Consider the following 19,464-nt stretch of genomic DNA (forward strand, 5'->3'; position numbering starts at 1 on the left):
TGGAAATTAAGCGCAGTCAGATACTGTAGATCTTTAAAGGGCAAATAATGTAAAACTGCTGCAGCAAAAAATGCTATTTGGTTAAATACAAAAACTTATAAACGGTAGTAAACATCACATTTTAGATTTCAGTTAAGCTATGTTGTAGCGTAGGCTTTGTTGTTTAGTTAATTTGTATAGGATTTTTAGTTGTGTGTGTGTGTCTGTGTGGTTAACAATTTTGGTTGTTTTTATTTTAATGCTCAATTACTGCAGAGCCCATTTAAATGAATTAAACGTCATTATGTGGCCTTTCATTGTACCATAAGATGTATTATTATACATTTTACAGTAACAAATGTTGTAATAGGTCAGAGGTTCTATAAAATGTAATTACAAAAAGGCCTAAAAGTAGGCTAAAATAAATATTAAATACACAGTCCTTTAATCTTCTTGGAACATTGTGACTTAACTTATTATATAGTAAAATTCTGGTAACTTATTCTGTACAATGTAAGTTCTTAATTAGAGATGCAAAAGCAGATTTTTGAAGTTCTCCTTTTTCAACCAAAAGCTTTTGCGTATTTCACAATGGCAAGGGAGGGTGTCCAAACTTGATCCTGGAGGGCCACTGTCCTGCAGAGTTCAGCTCAAGATTGCCTCGACACACATGCCTGAAAGCTTCTATTACGCTTAATAAGACCTTAATTATCTGATTCGGGCGTGTTTAATTGGGGCTGGAGCTCAACTCTGCAGGACAGTGGCCCTCAACGACCGAATTTGGACACCCCTGCACAATGGCAGTAGGGTGAATGTAAACCTCGCATCAACCACAAGATGGCAGTGTTTAATTTCTAAACAAAAAGAAGACTTTGCAAAGAAATATCATGTGGCAATATTGTAGCATGAATCTACAGCTTTTTAAGTTTGTAGCATTTTGGGAAACTATGATGTTTATACAGAATATTGAAATTCACTATGGTGTACATTTCAATTATGATTTTAAATGTTATACTATTATATATAATTTTTATATTTTTGTTACAGTTCACTAATCATTCTGAGATTAAGAGTCAATTTTGATCACACTGAAACAGCTTTGCTTGTATTTCCCATATCATTTGCACCACTCATTCCTCCTCCTGTTTAACAAGCCCTACTGTCAGACGTCATTCACAGTTTCAAGGGAAGACTTTTTTTTTGCCAATATCTACTATGCTGGAATGTGATTCAAGAAGAAGAACATAAGAGACCATCAGCATATCCTTGAAAGGCTGAAAATATATATTCTGGAGAGAGAGAGAGAGAGAGAGAGAGAGAGAGAGAGAGAGAGAGAGAGAGAGAGATCACACTATCCAAAAGACCTTAGATCGAATCACTGCACTCTTAGGTTCTTTATTGGTATAGAGGGTTCCATGAGGAAACTCTAATATCCACGGAACCTTTCCATTCCACAAAAGGTTCTTTATATAGTGGGAAAAGGTTCTTTTGGTATATCCATTTCTCACATTCATATTGTGTAGTTACAGATGCCAAGTGGCACTATAGCCACAATGTACAGCTTAAAATTCACCCCTCCAAGGGGTCCACTTAAATGCTGGCACCCCTGAATCAGTCTCTCCTCTCTTCTCATGATATGGAAAATTACCCGCTGCTTAGCAGGACTATTAAAGTCTAGCTAAAACGACATAATCTTTAGCCCTATCCCATCTGCACACACATATATAGACATGCTCTCATACACACACACACACTGTGTCATGCAGTTATAAGACACTGTCCTCCACCATTGGGCACGCCACCATCCCCCTCCTGCCATCACACAGGCATGATCACTCTGTGTCTAATAGCCTTACTCAATTACGGCCACAGTGCTAGAGGAGAAAGGATGATGAGATCCCCTAACATGTTAATGAAGAACCTACGGCATACCTGCCTTATCTTAATAACCTAAAACACACACATACACTCTCTCACACACACACACAGAGCAATCCACCAAATGTCAATTGTGTGTCTCCTGGGTATGTGTGTGAGTGTGTGATTGACACAGAGACAATGGCCGCAGGTCCCATTCATAAAGGGGAAAGGAAGGGAGAAAATCCAAGGTTAGATAGAAACAAGTATTCTAATGTTACAATGGAACCTGCCTGAAATGTTCAAGAAAGTTTATTTTTAAGGCATGTTTTGCATTTGAACATACACAAACAAAATTTAAACATGCAGTGCTGATATCAAATGAAGTCTTTGATTTTCACTTGTTAATTAACATACTAAAAGGCATATTAACAGTAAAAAAAATTGCAAGGTTCTAATTTGAATTCATTTATGTAATTATTCAATGTAAATGTCTTCATTGAACTAAAACGTCAAGCTGTCAACTTAAAATTTGAAACCATCATTAAAGATTAAATATTTAAGTTGAAATCAAAAATAATTCTATGCAGCATGTTCCCTTTATTTAAACAGTTTTACATTTTATATTATGTGTACATTAAAAATATACATTAAAAAGTCTTGCTGTCTTAAAGTCAAGATGCAACATTACTGTGATGTACATCCAGTTGAACCAGATTATCACAAAGGACAAAACTTGACTTGTTTTATTTAGACTTGGTTCTGTTCATCAGTTGCTAACTGGTTGGAGACAAATCTGAATGCATGTTTTAATAAAGTAAAAATGTCATAAATAACATGAGCACTCTGGACAGCATACATGACCAGACAGAAGTACATTTTAAATGTTAAAAATAAAGATAATAAAACCTAGAAGAGTAAAACAAAGTAACCATAATTACATAGAGGTAGGCTATAGGTTTCTGTGTACAGTAAAAAAAAAAAAAAAACCTTCCATCAACCCAAATCATTTGCTGTGCTTGTTGGTTCAACTTAAAAATCATATTGCATTTGAAAAGCTACATAGACTTGCATTATATGACCCTAAAAATTGCACATTCTTCAGAGTAGCAAACAAACAAAAACGTCAACAAATTATCATTGAGTGTGTCTTCAACTCCTAACAGTGTTTGTGTACTCAGGGAAACATGCACAATAACCAGCTTCACATCCCACCATGTGTGAACGCCTGGCCTGGTCAGCCATATTAAACCACGCCACAGTTTCAACTTGAGGGCTTGCTTTTATTTCCATATTACGCATATTTTACAGATACTATTTGAGTGCAAGCACACACCCAGAAACACTTCACGGTTATTGACAGAAAGAAAAAGGGCCCTATTATTCCTGAGAGATCTTGTGTGAGGCTTCATTTTAACTTGTCAACAGTCCTTACATACTGTCAGCAGAGCAAGCACTGTTGACATTCTCATCACTCTTCCCCTCGCTTTGAGTCTAGCACACCGAACAGACACGAACACATACCAAAGATCGATAGATGTCTGTGTCGCCCACTGAAGACGGTACTGTCTGTCCGTGTCCCCGGGAGCACATTATAGGCATGTGCCAGGTGTTAACCCATTAATCTGATGATGGGCGGATGTGTTATGTTCCCTCTCCCACGGGAGTGTGTTGGGGTGATAGATTCTTAGTTTGAGCAAATAGAGATCAAGAGCAAGCACTTGTGAGCTTTCAGTTTCTCTCTGTCGCACTCATTTGGAGTCTGGTCACAGATATCTCCGCTTTGTCTGAGTGTCGCTTGATTGCTATTTGACCCGGAGCGATCGCAGCATTTCTCTCCCGAGCTTGTCCCGTCAATCTGTTTGCTTTGCGCCATTTGTTTCCGCGGTTATACAGGTGTACCCAGCTCATCTGAATGGTTTGACAGAGGCTGTTAGAACACAAACACCCGCGTGTTCCAATCAATAGCATCATTAAACGTGAATTAGCGCTAACTCAATAAACTACCCAGTTTAGCGCCAATCTCAGTCGTTTACCCGGGGAGGCCTTGTTGCTCACTGACGCGTGGATCTTTGTGGATCGCAGCAGGAGCTGTCAGTTACTCCAGCTACCCTCAGGATGGATGGCAAGCAAGGTCGTATAGTTTTGGTGGGAATATTGCCGGGGTTGAAGTGCGAACTGTTGTAGCTCCCTCATAAGGTGTTTGTTTGCTTAAATGTTTATTTTTGTAAAATGGTTTTTTGTCCTATCATCTGTCACAGTTTCTGGTCTGTGTTTCCCTGGGTGTCCACTTGTGGTCTCACTTCCCCATAGTCACCCCACTGCAGGCACTACATTTCCCAATAGCCTTCATCCCATTCATCGCTGTTAATTGCACACCTGTTAATTGCACTCAGCTGTCTCCACTTTCATCGTTTTCACCTGTCTTTATAAACCGGTCTGTTTCTATCTGTTTCATGGAGTCCTTGTTTTCCGTCACCCGGCTTTCTAGTGTTCTTCATGTTTCTTATTTTTGGACTGCTTTTGTTGTTATTGACCTCTAGCCTGTTTTTGGATTTAGATTTTTGGATTACCCTAATAAATCACTGCAATTGGATCTCTCGTTTCATGTGTGCATTCGTTACAGAAAGACTCCAGCATGCCCAGATCCAGCGGTGTGGGATTTCGTATCCGTTCCCCAACCCAGAAGGGGAGTGAGGTGGGTGGTTTGGCTCAAGTCTTTTGGACAATGGCAGAGGGGCTGGGGTATAATGATGAGGCCCTGAGGGACCTATTCAACAACAACTTTCACACAGAGATTCCGGAAAATACAAGGATAATGCGATCCGTGATTTGTCCCAGCATGGTTTGATTTTGGTTCATTCAAACTGCTAGTGATTTTCCAGAATCTGTTGACTTCTGGAATATAGTGGAGTCTGTGAACGCACACATATCCCGTCAAGACATGTGACATTATGATGTGATGTGTAATGTGACACGTACCGTTTCACGAAGCTGGCAAACAATCTCAGCTTCAGCACGGATAGTGAGGAGCTCCCTGATCCTCTGCTGCATACCAGTTTGGACAATTATTTTCATTGTGAACGTTGATCTGCCTTCAAAACACCCGGTAAAAGAGTTGCATGATATCGCGTGTCATCACTACAAATACAGCATTAGTTCTTAAAGGGGTTTGAAAGACATACTGTAACTTCGACAGAATACTGAAGAGGACTGAAAATATATCCACTTTTGTGAAGATTCGACAACGAATGAGAGGCTTCCAAATAATTCACTTGAAGGAGAAAGATTCTGAGTAAATTGGCGCCAAGTGCTGCGTTATAAGGGGCGCCACGCCCCCTAATTTTCACGCACTTGTACACCATTGGACATTACAGAGCAATGGCGTTTAGTGAATCAGGCTTCAGTATTCTAAGGAGAAAGGTAAAATAAAAAGGGCACAAATTAATTATAAAAATATACATACCCTTCCGTTTTGACCAGTAAAAAAATGCTACAAATCATCTCATTACCATAAAACCTTTTTTCTTGTACAGTTGCTGTGACAGTAAAAAAGTATGTGGTCACACTTTCATGTGTCCACCTCAGTTTTCTTTTACACAAGTACACAATCAGCACATGCACTAAATTCAGCAAACATAAACTGCATGTGCAGCTGTATAGATTTGATATATTAGGTTTTAGAATCAAGCCCCCCTGCTCTGCCTCGTGGACAGATTCTCCTAATGAGAGACCAGTGCATTTGTGTACTAACATCATTACTGTAATCACAGACACTGATGAGGTTATCATTATCATGATGTCCATGTTCATACACACAAAGAGTCGCACACGCATAAATAATCTTCTGTCTGAGTGTTTGTTAGTGTAATTGATGTAGATATGAAAATAACCTGCAGTTCCTGCTGTAATTGGTACATATAAAATGTGATGAATACATAATACACTACATAGTAACTCTTAATTAATACATGCACACTGTACAAAGCTTCACTGCGGATATATATGCATCATACAAAAAATTTCTTTATATAGATTTATAGTGCTGTATCTCACATTAAATCTCATTATTGCAGTAAAGAAAAAAGATGACAAATATTCTGTTCATATATATATATATATATATATATATATATATATATATATATATATATATAAATGAAATTAGAATAACAAGGGCATTATGCACTACACAATTAATATAATTTTAAAACCTTTTCTGACTTTGTAAATGGTAACAGAGAAAAAAACCCTGCATCAAACATACAAAGACTGAGTATCACACACTACCAGACTCGTGTGTACTAAAATTAACTCAAAATATTGAAATATCCAACTGTGATGGATTCGTAGTCTGAAGCTAACAACAGCAACAACAAAAAAATCAATAGTCTGTGCCTATCACACACTAAACATTTATTTTGTGCCCAATATCTGCAGACTAGCTTTGATTTTTGGATTTGTCAATATTGGATTTGTTTCTTACAAACACACAGCTTTCACTTCACAGGACATTAATTGATGGACTGGAGTCATGTGGATTACTTGTGGATTATCGTATTGTCATTATCAGCTGTTTAAACTCTTGATCACACGGCACCCATTTACTGCAGAGGATCCAGTGGTGAGCAACTGACATTGCTTAATTTGTCCAAATCTGTTAAAGAAACAAAATCATTTAGATCTAGGATAGCCTGAGGATGAGTAAAGTTTAGCAAATGTACATTTTTGAACTACAGTACTATGCAAGTGTCTTGGAGACATTGCCACAGTTCTTCTGGATTGAGTCTGTCTCAGTTTGTTCTGTTTCTTCATGTTATTCCAGACAGACTGATGATGATGATGAGATTAAATCTCTGTGTGGAGCACTGGCTGTTGTCAGACTCCTTGTGCAAACAAAAATCTCACTAGATTATTACAATTAATGGCAAAAATAATGTTTGGAAATGTAAACGGATATTTACTACTGACACACTACAGCAAAAGATAGAAATAACTGATTTAAAACCATTTTAGATTGGTGAAACTACTAGTCGCCTAAGACTCTTGCACAGTACTGTATATATTTAAGGCTGAAATATGCCACAGCTCTTCAGAAAATTTTTCCCTGATGTCTATAAACTGTTCCTTGAACAAATCCAGCATTAAAAAGAGAAAGTTTGAAAAAAAAATGGAACAATGGGATTAGGGGAGGAAATGACACATCCAAGTATCTTTGTCCGGTGTGACGCCTCTCTATTGACCCTCAGTATCTCTGCAGCTCCTCTGTGGATAACAGTACAGATGTTTGCAGTGTCGTAGCGCTCAGTGATTTCCCATGTGTTCTCCCCTCCCTCCACCTTCCTTTCTCACCTCTCCTCCATCTGATAAAGATTGCTGGCTGGGGTTCAGTTGCTAATTGAATATGCTATGCGTCTGTTCGAATGACAGGGAATGGGGGAATGATGATTAAAAGATTAAATCAATTCAGCTCAACAGCTGCTGTTTGCTGTCAATTTCATTACAGGCATTGAGGGAAAAAAGGATCGAGATACTTTTGTTTTTTAGCACATTAGTGCTTAGCTTTCATTGTAAAATGCAGCCATAACATCTGTTTAGTTTCCTGGATGTGAAATGGATGCTTGTAGAACAGCCTAATTCAAATGTAGAATATCGCTAGTGGGATGTTTGCTTAACTGAATGCATCAATGCTGCTTTCCTAGCATTTCCTGATCCAAACACACATAGAGTTAACCCTATGACAAGCCCCTAAGCTGTGATTATCTGCACAGGCAGCACAGGGATCTCTCATAAGCATCCTAACCCCTGCCTGCCAATAATTAGCCCAAGTTAATTACAGCTCTACTGCAGGTTAAGCTAGTGAAAATCACCCAGGAGATACCCTCACACCTTCAGGTACACACACATTCACGCTCACACCTCCCGAGATCGGTTTTATGAGCTCAGTGTCCAGAGCCGAGTCAAATCAATGTCAATATTGTAACTGACAGCTGACAACATCGGCCCTCAACACTCGCATACACATAGCAGGTGCTCGAGCAACAAGGGGGAGTGCGGGAAGGAAAGATTAAGAAATGGCTTCGGGTTCTGATGTACTGGGGGGACTGACTCACTCTTGTTTCCTTTGGCTGCTCGCCTTTGCCTCCCTCAGATTTTTTCCTATCTTTTTTCTTTCTCACCTCCTTCTTACCTCCTGCATTGGACCAGTTTTGACGTGATTGGTTTCATGTTGAGTTGCAAAAACTCTACTGAAATAGTTGGAAATATGGCCTGAAAGCTATCCATTAGCATTTCCATTCTTTTAAATGGTAGCTGCTTGGCTGGCGCAGGACCACCAGAAGTTGTGTAGCCAAGTTGTTTTAAGCTTTGACATCAAAGACAGTAGCATATATATATATATAAATATTAATTTCACACCAATGTTATTTTAGCATTATTTACACACTATTTATAGCATTTGTTCATATTTTAAAAATAAAGCTTTTATTTTTCTTTCAGCTCTTATTTCAATTTTACTTTAAGTGTTCGCAATTCTGATATCTGCTTTTGTCATTTGTATTTTTATTGTTATTTTAGTATTTCTATATAGTTATACTTTATTAAAATTTTTAGTTTTAGAAATTAAGTATTTGAGTAGTTTAAGTATTTAAAGCTTCAGTTTTTTATTTGTACATTTTCGTTTCAGTCTTTTCTACTAATATTTATGTATGCAAATTATATAATATTTATATTTTATAAATAATATATAAAAAACTAATACGTATATATTATACTTATACAAATATCTAATATTTGTATTTTATTTTCAGATTTATTTCAGTTAATAATAATGTTTTTTTTTTATTGTTTTAGTTAACAATAACAACACTGTTTGAATCCTTCACAGGAAACAGGAACTGGTAAAATGTCTTCTGTATGTCTGTAATTTATATAAATGATACACATTTTTATTTCTGCAGAATACACAGCAATTTTTTAAAGACGGTTAGGGGAGATAAATGATTTTTGGACCTAGATTGTAGTTACGACTTTTACTAGGGCAAATGAGATACCATTATGGGTCAAATTTCACTTTGATTGATGAGATATGATAAAAATAAATTAATTAATAAAAAACGTGGGGTTACACAAAAAAAGTGGATGTGAGAATGTGCTGGTTGTGATTCTACCAAATGTTGCAGTATTGATTTTGTTTAAAATAAAAAATTCTTGCTTTATAATCTACACAGGGTCATCAAATCTTTTTCATGAAAACTGTGTGCTCTTAATTAGTCTCTTACTTTTCAGAATATGCGTTTTCATTATGGCTTGACAGCATCATTTTATCAAGTGCACATAATCAAAATAACACTAACAATAGCTGTAAACTTTCATTTCCTCAGCGTGCTATTAAAATCATATAACCTTCATCACTCTCATGGGAATCTGAGTGATAGCTGGTCATCCGCTACAACACAATTAACCGTTAGAGATCAGTAATGAGCCAATTCACAATTACACACTCTTTAAGAGTCATCAGTGCGTGCTTAATACTCACCTCTGGAACTTGTTAATGTTGTGTTTTTTATTCAACTGGCCAATAATTTCTCATTCTCCACTTGACTAAGAGAGCACTCCTTTGACATTTCTATGCTTTCAACCATTTATTCATACCCCTATCAAATCTCAAAAAGGGGAAAAAAAATTAAATACTGTGAACATTAAATGATATGATTTAAGGTCACTATATCGCTTAGTCCATGCTGTTGAAGTGTTAAGCCAGTGTGAGTCTTCACTTCCTAAAGAGTCCCCAATGACCTTATTATCCTGAATTATTCTTCTGTTCCAATGAAATGCTTCTATGTACACATCCACTAAACACACCCTCAGTTAATAGCATTGTCCTAAAAAACTCTGGGGATCACCAAGACACCCTTTACAAAACGTTAGAGAAAGAAACAACAAAGATGCACTTATACCTAGCTTGACGACTGCAAAAAATATGCTTAACCAGATTTTTGGAATGATTTCTGGTTTAAAAAAAAAAAAATGATAGAACAGTATAATCTTTAAAACAAAATGCACTTTTTAAACTATTTTTCACTTTTTCCGAATTAAGTTTATTTGTATTTAGCATTTTGTTCCTGTTTTTTTTTTTAGTTTGTCTTATTGAACATCATTTACTGTTGGTAAACTATTATTATTGAAATAAATAAACTGTAGGCTATATAATTTCCAGAAAACAAGCCTAAATATGCTTCTCAACTTATTTTAATATTTAATTCATATGTACTAAAAAAAAACATCCATTCTCCAAATCCCATTGGGAGAGCCTAGAAAAAAAAAGGAAATATATATATTTTTTTGTGTGTGTAAGTTATCTCTCTTGGAGTTTTATTCAGCTTCTAAAACAGATGCCCAATTACTAATAAACATCAGTGGTCCATTATCCCCTCCCCTTCCCTCCCAACAGCTCAGCTCACCCTGTTGACTCTTAATTAAATCCTTGGCAAGCATAGGCTACTCCTTTACCTCTTCACACACACACTCGCACAATGAAGTGTTGTCTTCCTCGCGAGCTGATAGCTTTTAACGGTGGGTGCTTTTATCGAGAGACCACGCTGTGGGTTTATCAGAGCGGTCTTTGAATAAATGGCTGACCCTCGTGCCCTCTCTCTTGGCCGTCTCTGTAATTCCGGCGCTTCCATTAGCTGCTGTATTGATAACGCTCATTAGCATATTTATGGTGATGGAGGGAACGTTATTGTTTGTGCTGGTTATTAATCTTCCCTCTGAGCAACTGCTCTGACAGCTCAATCTATTCTGCCATCGCGACACACACCCGCTCACACGCGCAACGCTTTCAAGTTGAACGCCGCTTTTGTTTGAAGGTAAATAGGCGGCGTCAGGGGGCGCGCGCGAAGCAGGACGGGATGGGTGATTGACGCGACCCCTCCTCAGGTGAGCGCTGATCTCCAGCTGGGCATCACTGTCATTCTGCCAACCGCTGCCAGCGTCACGCGATCGGTCCACCTGATTATAACAGGTTCTAAATGCACAATTAAAAATGCATTTACTGTAAACACGCCTGTAAAATCTTTACTCTTTCTGGAGTGATTGAAATGGGACAGCTGAAGTCGATGGGCATCAAAAGTGCCTGGTTTGCTAAGTGCGTGTGTAGTCGACTCTGAGGGGAGTTGTTTTTGTGCCTGAGGAGGGCGGATGGGGGTAGCTGAGCATCTAATCGGGTGTCCCAGGTGACTGGTGAATATGCGCGGTGTCACTCCTTCAGTTTGAGTGACAGCTCCCTGATTAAGGGCCAACTGAGGGCTCGGAAGCAGCCAGGATCACCGAGGGGCAATGAGCATCTCCACATGTTCTCAATCTCAAACCACATACACACACCATCTCTATAAACACGCGGCATTCCTACATCAGAGCAGATCTTGTGTTCTTGTTTGGGCCAACGTTTATAACTCAGATGATTTCCAAAGCCTCAATGGTTCACAAAGCCATATTTACCTGTAAAAATAATCCCATCATATTCTATAGCACTGGATATGAAATAGCAATAATCACATTTTCTTAGCTTCCTGCATCACTTGGGTCAAACAAGATGAAGAAGAAAGAGAGAGAGAGAGAGAGAGAGAGAGAGAGAGAGAATTTACCAATTTGCAAAACTCTCCTTTGAGCATGAATCTACATGCATTTTGTTGTTGTTGTTGTTGCTGTTGTTTTACATTTTGCCATAGGTAAAAAACAAATAAACAAAGCCACAAACCCACTTTTACCTGAATAAAAATGATTCCTTGTATATTTGATGTAACAGTCATACTCCATAACACTAGTTATAAATTACCAGTAGTCTTTATTTGCAAAGAAATCACATTTTTTAAGCTTCCTGCATGGACCTGTTGTCTATTTGACATGCAACTTTCTTTATCTTTGGTAATAAATAACTGGTTTTTATTGAGGCTATCATTTGGCTCATAACTTGCCACCGAGAGATGTTATTGATTGCTATTTAAAAAAACGGAGCAAAAGTTTTATTTATTTTATACCACAAATGTAAATCAAAGCCCACCCCTCACAGCACGCCAATAATCCCCACCAGATATATGCTAATGCACAGGAATATTTTATTGAAGCTGTAAAATCTAAAATCATAATTTGCAAGCGTTTCATATAAGAAAACACTAAAAGACAGGCTATGAATACAAATAGTTGTAAACTAATATGTCATACAAAAACAGTCAAGAGATATTCCTGTCTGTGTGTATCCATCAGGGTATTATTCTTATTTCCTGTTTTGAAACATTTAATGCCGCTTTTATATGGAAAAATTGTTGTTACTACAAGATTTACCACTGGTTATCAAATAGTCAACCGGAAATTAGTGTCATCTCTTTCTGCACCATTTCAGAGCTATTTTAGAGAAAATGAAAGTTTAATTCATGTGCCACTGCAGCAAACAATGTAAAGTCGAATATCTCTCGCTCATTGTATTCTCAAGAGCAGGCTTGATGAATACCATTAATTACAGGTCATGTCCATCACATCTGCACTGCAAAAACGTTTTTTTTTTCTATTCTCCTATTCAACAATCATATCCAAATATCTTTAACTCTAACACAGAGAGAAGGTTTGAAGGTTGTGCATTCTGACCTTGTTATTGTGGCCATTTGATTTACATGTTCGCTGGCCCCATAACCCCTCTTTTTATGTGATTAAAACCCAATCAGTGCACGGCTAAAAATAAGGTCCTCATCTTTAACGCATCGAGTGTTAATGAGGAAATGCAAGAAAAACTGCTCCCAAACTGCCAACAAAACGGATGTGACGCTAGCGAGGCAATACATCAGAATTAAAGCCTATTTAAAAAACACCCCCTTATTAATTTAGCATGCGAGCCCAAGTGCACCGAGGTTATCGCATGATATTCAGTGTTTCATATGAGTGGACGGGTCATTTAAAGCAATGGTTCCCAACTAGGGGCCACCAAGATGAATTACAAATTATTCAAAATAAGACAAATCAAGTTTTGATACAAGCTAAAACAACTCAAAATCAAGATATTTCTTATTTTAATATATTCCCACAACAATCGTTTCCTCTGAAAAAGTGATTTATGCCATGGAAAAGCATCAGAAATAATTAAAATGGCATGCCAATTTTATAACAAATATATTTTATTGGGTATTAATTTAGTTTTTTTTTTTTTTTTTTTTAAAGCTTTATATTACCAGTAGACTTTAAGAGTCGTGTAAATACACTGGTTAAAAAGTAGGATGCCTGAAATGCTTGGAATCCTGAAATGTAATAACTTTCATTTTAGTACAATTATTTTAGTTAGTTATTTAAATCTATCTAACCCCTAGTATCTGTAAATGCAGGAAGTTTTGAAAACAAATCTTTGGCATTAAAGAAAAAGTACTTGTTATAGACAATGGAGTGCAGGTTTAGAACCAGGGGTTAAATTTACCATTCAACATCATCGTCCCATTCCATGATGTCATTATAAACCTGTATGACTTTTTTTCTTTCCAAAAACAAAAAACAAAGTAAATCAAAGTCCGAACCATGTTGTATTTCTTGTATGTAAAGAAACATTTTTCAAAATACAAAATATATCTTTTATGAAAATAAGTCATGCAGGATTAGAAACAACATGAAAGTGAGTAAGGGATTGTAATTTTTGAGTGAACTATCCCTTTAATTGGTTTATAACATGGTGCTTTGGGAAACTTCATTCAAAGACAAAAAAAAAAAAAAAAAAGTGGTTGATTGAAATTAAAATGGAAATGTTAACACAAAAGTGACCTATTCTGGAATAGTAAACAGGCCACTGTTCTGTCTGGTCAGCCTATATCCAATACCTTCAAAAATAAAACTTTCAAGAGACAAAGACAAACAACAAGGCAAGATGCAGCATCTCATTTAATCAGAGCGTGGGTCTTGTATCAATAGCATCAAGCATCAGTAACAACCTCAAACCCAATACAGCATATGACCTTCAGTGTCCTAGGAAAACTTGTTGTTTTTCTACTCATACAAACTTGTTATGAGCATCTTTAGTTTAAGATTCTTAGCTTCCTCCATTGTTATCACTAAACAAAAGCAGAGACACTGCCGAACAGAACAGGGCACAGAAAACTTCTCTATTGATTTCTGCCTGAGAAACTCTCTAATAGGCCTTTGGCATAACCTCCCCCCCCCCCCCCCACACACACACATATATGGACTCAGGCCATGTAGTGATATGCTTGATCAATGTGGCTAGTGTACGATAATTCATTAACCTCTCGGTCAGACGAGTGCTCCACATTCTTCAAGGCTTGTATTGAACTTTTAAGCCATGTTAACTCCCACTGCTCTTTTCTTTCATTATACACAAAATGCTTTCATTAGTCGCCCCATGGCAACCAGACTGGTAGAATGCATTCGTGTGCTGGTCCGAAGCGAAATGGCCTTTATTATGTCATAATTGGTTTATGATGTGACTGTAGAGCTCCTCGGTGAAGGCCTGTAGTGAGAAGCGCTGCTGTACCCGCTCTCTTCCAGCCTGTCCCATATGAGCTTAGGGTCTGTAACAAACTTTTGCATGGTGTCGGAGAAACACTCAGGGGTGGATTCACAAAGGAAGCCTGTTTTGTCATGGGCCACAGACTCTAGCGGTCCACCTGAGTTAACAGCAATAACTGGCCAATGGGAGTACATGGCCTCAATGGGTACAGTGCCAAAATGTTCATTGCTTGGAGTGTACAGTACTGTACACAAGTGCTGCTGTACAGCAAAGACAGTTTTTGTTTATGTGAGAAGGACCGCAGGAAGGTGATGTGGTCATCCAGGCCAAGAGAGGTTGCTAGTAAGTGCAGTTCTTCATAGTGCTCTACATTCTCAACCACACGCTCATCGTAACCCACTGCCATCACAAGATGCACATGCTCCCATTCCCCCGCGGACAGATGCTCCTTCAGGGCTGCTAACGCTTGTAGAGCCAATGGCAAGTTCTTTTTGCGTTCATAGCCATTGATTGACAGAAAGATGAGGCTCCGTCCCTCAGGGAGTAGCCCGCTGAGGCCCTCTACTTCAACATTGAAAACTGATGAGTTTAGAGAGGGATAAAGGATGTCAGTTTGAATCTCAGCCAGTTTGGGGAATGTCTGTTTGAAGACTCCTGCAGTGAACTGGCTGTTGACCAAAATGCGGTCGGCCATACCTGTGGTCAGATCCTCGAACCAGTCGATGGGGCCGCGATATATGCGCTTCAGAGCATATTCAGTAGTGGGTCAGTAGTTGCTTGAGAGAGTAAGTAGTTGGTCAGGAAAATGACAGTAGAATAGGACTTTTTTTCTGTGGCGTGCCAAACCCCAAAAGTGGATACATGCTGAAACCTGAAAGAGGGAGAAGGTTTGTGGTTGTTAGGATAACAATTGTCTTGATTCTGACTGGTCAATCACAGCATTGTGTGGTCTACTAAACTTTTTACTTGACCAATGTTTATAGCATCTTTTATACTGTGGTCATTTATTATGTCTTGATGGCTTTCCTGTAACTCAAACTGTAGCATGGCGATAGCTACTCCAAGGTTATGGGTTTGATTCCCAGGGAATGCATCAAATAAAAAATAAAAATAAATGCTTGCAATTCAGTGTTTCTTTGGATAACAGCATCTGCGCCAAATGCATGAATGTAGATGTATGTCAATGTATAATGCATTTCTTAGCTCATCCTTCTCATATAATAAAATAATTCGTAAGTTAATATTATTTCAATTATTATTATTTAATTATTAAAATGATAAAATTAATTTATTATTATTTTGTACTAGCAATGTTATCACAGAAGAAGTTAGATATTATGTTCGAAAAAGTTTCTTAATACTTTGCTAAAGTCCATCACTGAAAAATAGCAGTGCTGTCAGGCTGAAATAAAATAAAATAAAATATTGGATAAAATGTTGCTGTTGCAACTACCTAAAACAAATAAGTTTATTTCTTAAAAATTACTAAAACTGAAATAAAAAAGCCACGGAATAAAAGATACAAAATATTAATAAATACTTTAATATTATAAAAAATAATACTAAAATGACACTGATACTTAGCAGTTAGTGTTAGTAGCATTAGTGGTTAACTGATCACAGAAAACAGCATCAAACTCCTCCCCACTAAAAGTACAAGATAGAGTGTTACATAGATCATGCGCAGGTATACACACAGAGCATGGAAATAGCCAAACATGCTGGTGGGAAGCCAGTCACCCACACACACCACGGGCAGGTCAGGTGGAAGCGTCTCAGAGAAGCAGTGCTGGGGGTCATAGTGTGCCATCCAGATCTGAACGCCGCATCCACGAGAGCGCAGAGCTACAGCTGCTTCAACCACCAGACGCTCTGCTCCACCTATACCCAGATCAGGGTGCAGGAACACCACCCGAACCACCCTGTCCCGACCACAACCTGCTCAGTCAAAAGGGGGTCAAATTAATATTTTCACCTCATTTTCAAGCTCAAAACAAAGCAAGTAGATTTTCCAGTTGCTGCAGTACAGAAATTCTAGTAATCTATCACCAGTGTTGGGAAGGCTACTTGATTGATTGGAAATGAAGGTTGCAGATTACAAGTTACCTTATTTAAAATGTAACAACAAGTGTAAATCTTTCAATTACTTTATTAAAGTTATGTAACTGATTACATGTCTCAGTTTTATTAGTCATGTTCAAACATTTACAGTAAACTAGGCAGGGTTAACCTCACACCGCTCAACACCAAAAATGCAATCAAATCAAGAATCTGTGATTTGTTAATTCTCTTTTATTGAATTTGGTAAAGATTTGCAAAGCTTTCACTGACTAACTTAAATGTATTTTGTAAATAGGGTGAAAAGGTTATAGAATATCCAAATTAAAATGTTTTGAAATAGTTCACAGTAAGTAATAGGTGAGGGTGTCATGGTTGTATATAAAAGGAACATCTTAGTCCTTGCCAGCAAAGCTTTTTAATGATAGGTGTCAAACAAATCAAAAAGCACATGCAAAATCACAAAGAATTTAGGTTTCAGCAACTACCATAGATAATATTGTGAAAAGATTAAGGAAATCCAGAGAAATCTCAGTCTGTGTAGGGCAAGGCATTAAATATAGCCTCATGGGCTCAGGAGGATTTCAGAAAACCGTTGTCACTTAACACAGTCTGCCTCTGCATCAGTAAATGCAACTTGAATCTCTGTTAGTTACTCTAGTGAGAAAGCTTTACATCAATTCTATGCCGTAATGCCACAAGGTTCTCTGGGCCCGAGCTCATCTCAGATAGTCAAAAAGACAATGGAAATGTGTGCTGTGATCAGATGAGTCCACATTTCTACTGGTTTCTGGGTAAAATGGACATCGACTTCTCAGTCCCAAAGACCAAAGGGACAATCTAGACTTTCATCATCAACAGAAACAAAAGCAAATGTCTGTCATGGTATGGTGGTGCAGCAAAGCAAACAGCATGGGTGACTGGCATATGTGCAAAGGTACCATTGACATGGAGGCATACTGAAACTGTACAGACATATACTGCCATCAAGATGACATCTTTCATGTGAAGTACATTGTTATTAGATCAAAACAATGCCAGGTTTCATTTTGCATGTGCAGCAACAGCATGGTTTTGTAGACAGAGTGATTGGGCTAGACCTGTCTGCAGTATCTGTATCCTACTGAAAATATGTGAACAGTTATTAAAAGGAGAATCAGACAATGATGATAACTACAAGACTGGACAAAAATTTGGATTGCAAAACTTTAACAATTACTATCTTCAATTATCAAACAATTAATCATTGTAATTGAATAGAAAGTTGGTGTGACAGTGGTAAATATGCCAACTTTTTGTTCTGCAGCCATCAAAATAAAAATGTGTACATATTTCCAAATTAAAACAAAGTTTAAAGTGAATGAACAAATAGGCCTATTGTGTTCTTGATTTCATGGCATTTCATAAAACGTCCCAACTTTTCTGGAAATTGGGGCTGTAATTACTGTCAGATGTTCAAAATCCTTCATCACTTGAATTAAGATTATAATAATTTCATTTTAATACAGCCACCACAAAATCAGACTTACCTTGGGATCATTCTGAGGTTAAATACAGATTTTAAATCATAATAGTTTAATAGCTATGATAATGTTTCTGAAATCAAATCTTTGCACAGATATGACAAGAAACTAACTACCGACTACCGGAATCTAACAATGCCTTGGAAAAAAAAAAAGTTAATCTTATATCATAATGCATATACATAAACCCAAATATGAAATAAAACCATTATCGAATAAGTAAGTGTCATATTCTCTGTATTAAACTACTGAAACATTGGTGTTTCATATTTTAGAACAGTCACTGCAATTTATGATAGAAATCAATTAAATCTGTTTGTGGGTGTGTGAGTGTGAAATAATTCAGATGTAAACTCATTTGTCATTAACATTTTCATAAGTACCTGTAGTTTAATTAGGCTACACATTTTTCCCAGTGACTGGAACCAATTACAATTACATTTATTTTATAATTAAATGACATAATTCTGTTACATGTAACTAGTTAATGCTTAACTCTGTCTATCACACACATACTTGCGTTTACTAGCTATCTAAATGAAGACATTTCTTAGACTTCTGTTGTTTTTATATTCTACCAATCATAAGTTCCTAACAAGTCTAGTCTCAAGTCTACTTTATTTATAGAGCTCTTTTTCCACTACAAAATAGACCAAAGGACTGTACAGCAAAACAACAAGATGAGAATAATTAAAACAAAAAGAACAACAACAGAAAAACAATTTTAAAAATTTACATCTGCCAAAAATCAATAATTAAAATCGATAAACAAGTGTTTTCACGCAAGATTTTTAAAAAAAAATCATCTGAGGGTGCAAATCTCTCACAGAAAACATGGTTAAGAATACACACACACACACACACACACAAGCTTTGCAGATAAGGTTAACAATGTTAATCTTTATTAAGATTAATCTTAATCACATCAGATATCTCATGTCACTGTGTGTTACAACAATCTGTCATAAGCTCTAATTTCTTCTATTATGTTATTACAGTCCTGCAATATTTAATGTCTGCAGCTGGACACGTGAATTCAGAGCTGGAAAAAAGTATTCTTTCTCAATGTCATATATTTAGTAAAACATAAGTCTAGACTCAGTATTTACCCTGCTAAGTTACATAGTACTAAGCAGTAACACTGTAACAACATATATGTCATAGTTTTGTTTATGCTTACAGTGTCAGTTAACCATACAAAATGTTTTAAAATATTCTTTTGAGAAAGCACTCACCTGTACCCTTACGTTTACTGAAACTAACTGTAACTGTATGAATGATCATATATGGCTCAAAGCTTGCGATTTTGTGAAACTGGCTTCCTGATTGAGCCAAAATGTCTGCCCAACTCTGGTCTGGTCACATCATCCATCCATCGCACATGACACGTCACTGCACTCCGTTGAACAGCCTTTGAGTTTTCCCAAAATCAATTCTGTTGCTAAGCTACAATTGGTGAAATTCTTTGTTTTTATTATGATCTGTTTTGACGTTTCATTGCAAATCGAGGCTCAGAAACCAGCCTAAATGTGTTCAAATGGAATG

General features: G+C 37.1%; 2 protein-coding genes across 2 annotated transcripts; both read right to left on the bottom strand.

Moving 5' to 3' along the window:
- Positions 1 to 14,452: 14,452 nt before the first annotated feature.
- LOC113059844 (alpha-1,3/1,6-mannosyltransferase ALG2-like) lies at positions 14,453 to 15,054 on the bottom strand. The gene has a single exon (XM_026228473.1). The coding sequence runs from the start codon at positions 15,030 to 15,032 to the stop codon at positions 14,484 to 14,486; it is 549 nt and encodes a 182-aa protein (XP_026084258.1). The 5' UTR covers positions 15,033 to 15,054; the 3' UTR covers positions 14,453 to 14,483.
- On the bottom strand, positions 15,046 to 19,438 carry LOC113059845 (alpha-1,3/1,6-mannosyltransferase ALG2-like). Its single transcript, XM_026228474.1, has 3 exons — positions 19,155 to 19,438; positions 16,036 to 16,276; positions 15,046 to 15,209 (listed from the first exon to the last, which is right to left on the bottom strand). The coding sequence occupies exons 1-3, from the start codon at positions 19,201 to 19,203 to the stop codon at positions 15,083 to 15,085; spliced, it is 417 nt and encodes a 138-aa protein (XP_026084259.1). The 5' UTR covers positions 19,204 to 19,438; the 3' UTR covers positions 15,046 to 15,082.
- Positions 19,439 to 19,464: the final 26 nt, after the last annotated feature.

This window comes from Carassius auratus, chromosome 41 (assembly GCF_003368295.1).
Source record: "Carassius auratus strain Wakin chromosome 41, ASM336829v1, whole genome shotgun sequence".
NCBI classification, from domain to species: Eukaryota; Metazoa; Chordata; class Actinopteri; order Cypriniformes; family Cyprinidae; genus Carassius; species Carassius auratus.

What these genes read in the sequence shown, in the direction of transcription:
- LOC113059844 (XM_026228473.1), bottom strand. Translation starts at nt 15,032, where the DNA reads ATGGCCGACCGCATTTTGGTCAACAGCCAGTTCACTGCAGGAGTCTTC.
- LOC113059845 (XM_026228474.1), bottom strand. Translation starts at nt 19,203, where the DNA reads ATGATCATTCATACAGTTACAGTTAGTTTCAGTAAACGTAAGGGTACA. An exon ending in CAGTAAACGTAAGGGTACAG is followed by an intron (nt 16,277 to 19,154) that starts GTGAGTGCTTTC and finishes TTGACTGAGCAG; the next exon opens with GTTGTGGTCGGGACAGGGTG. An exon ending in TTTGGCTATTTCCATGCTCT is followed by an intron (nt 15,210 to 16,035) that starts GTGTGTATACCT and finishes TCCCTCTTTCAG; the next exon opens with GTTTCAGCATGTATCCACTT.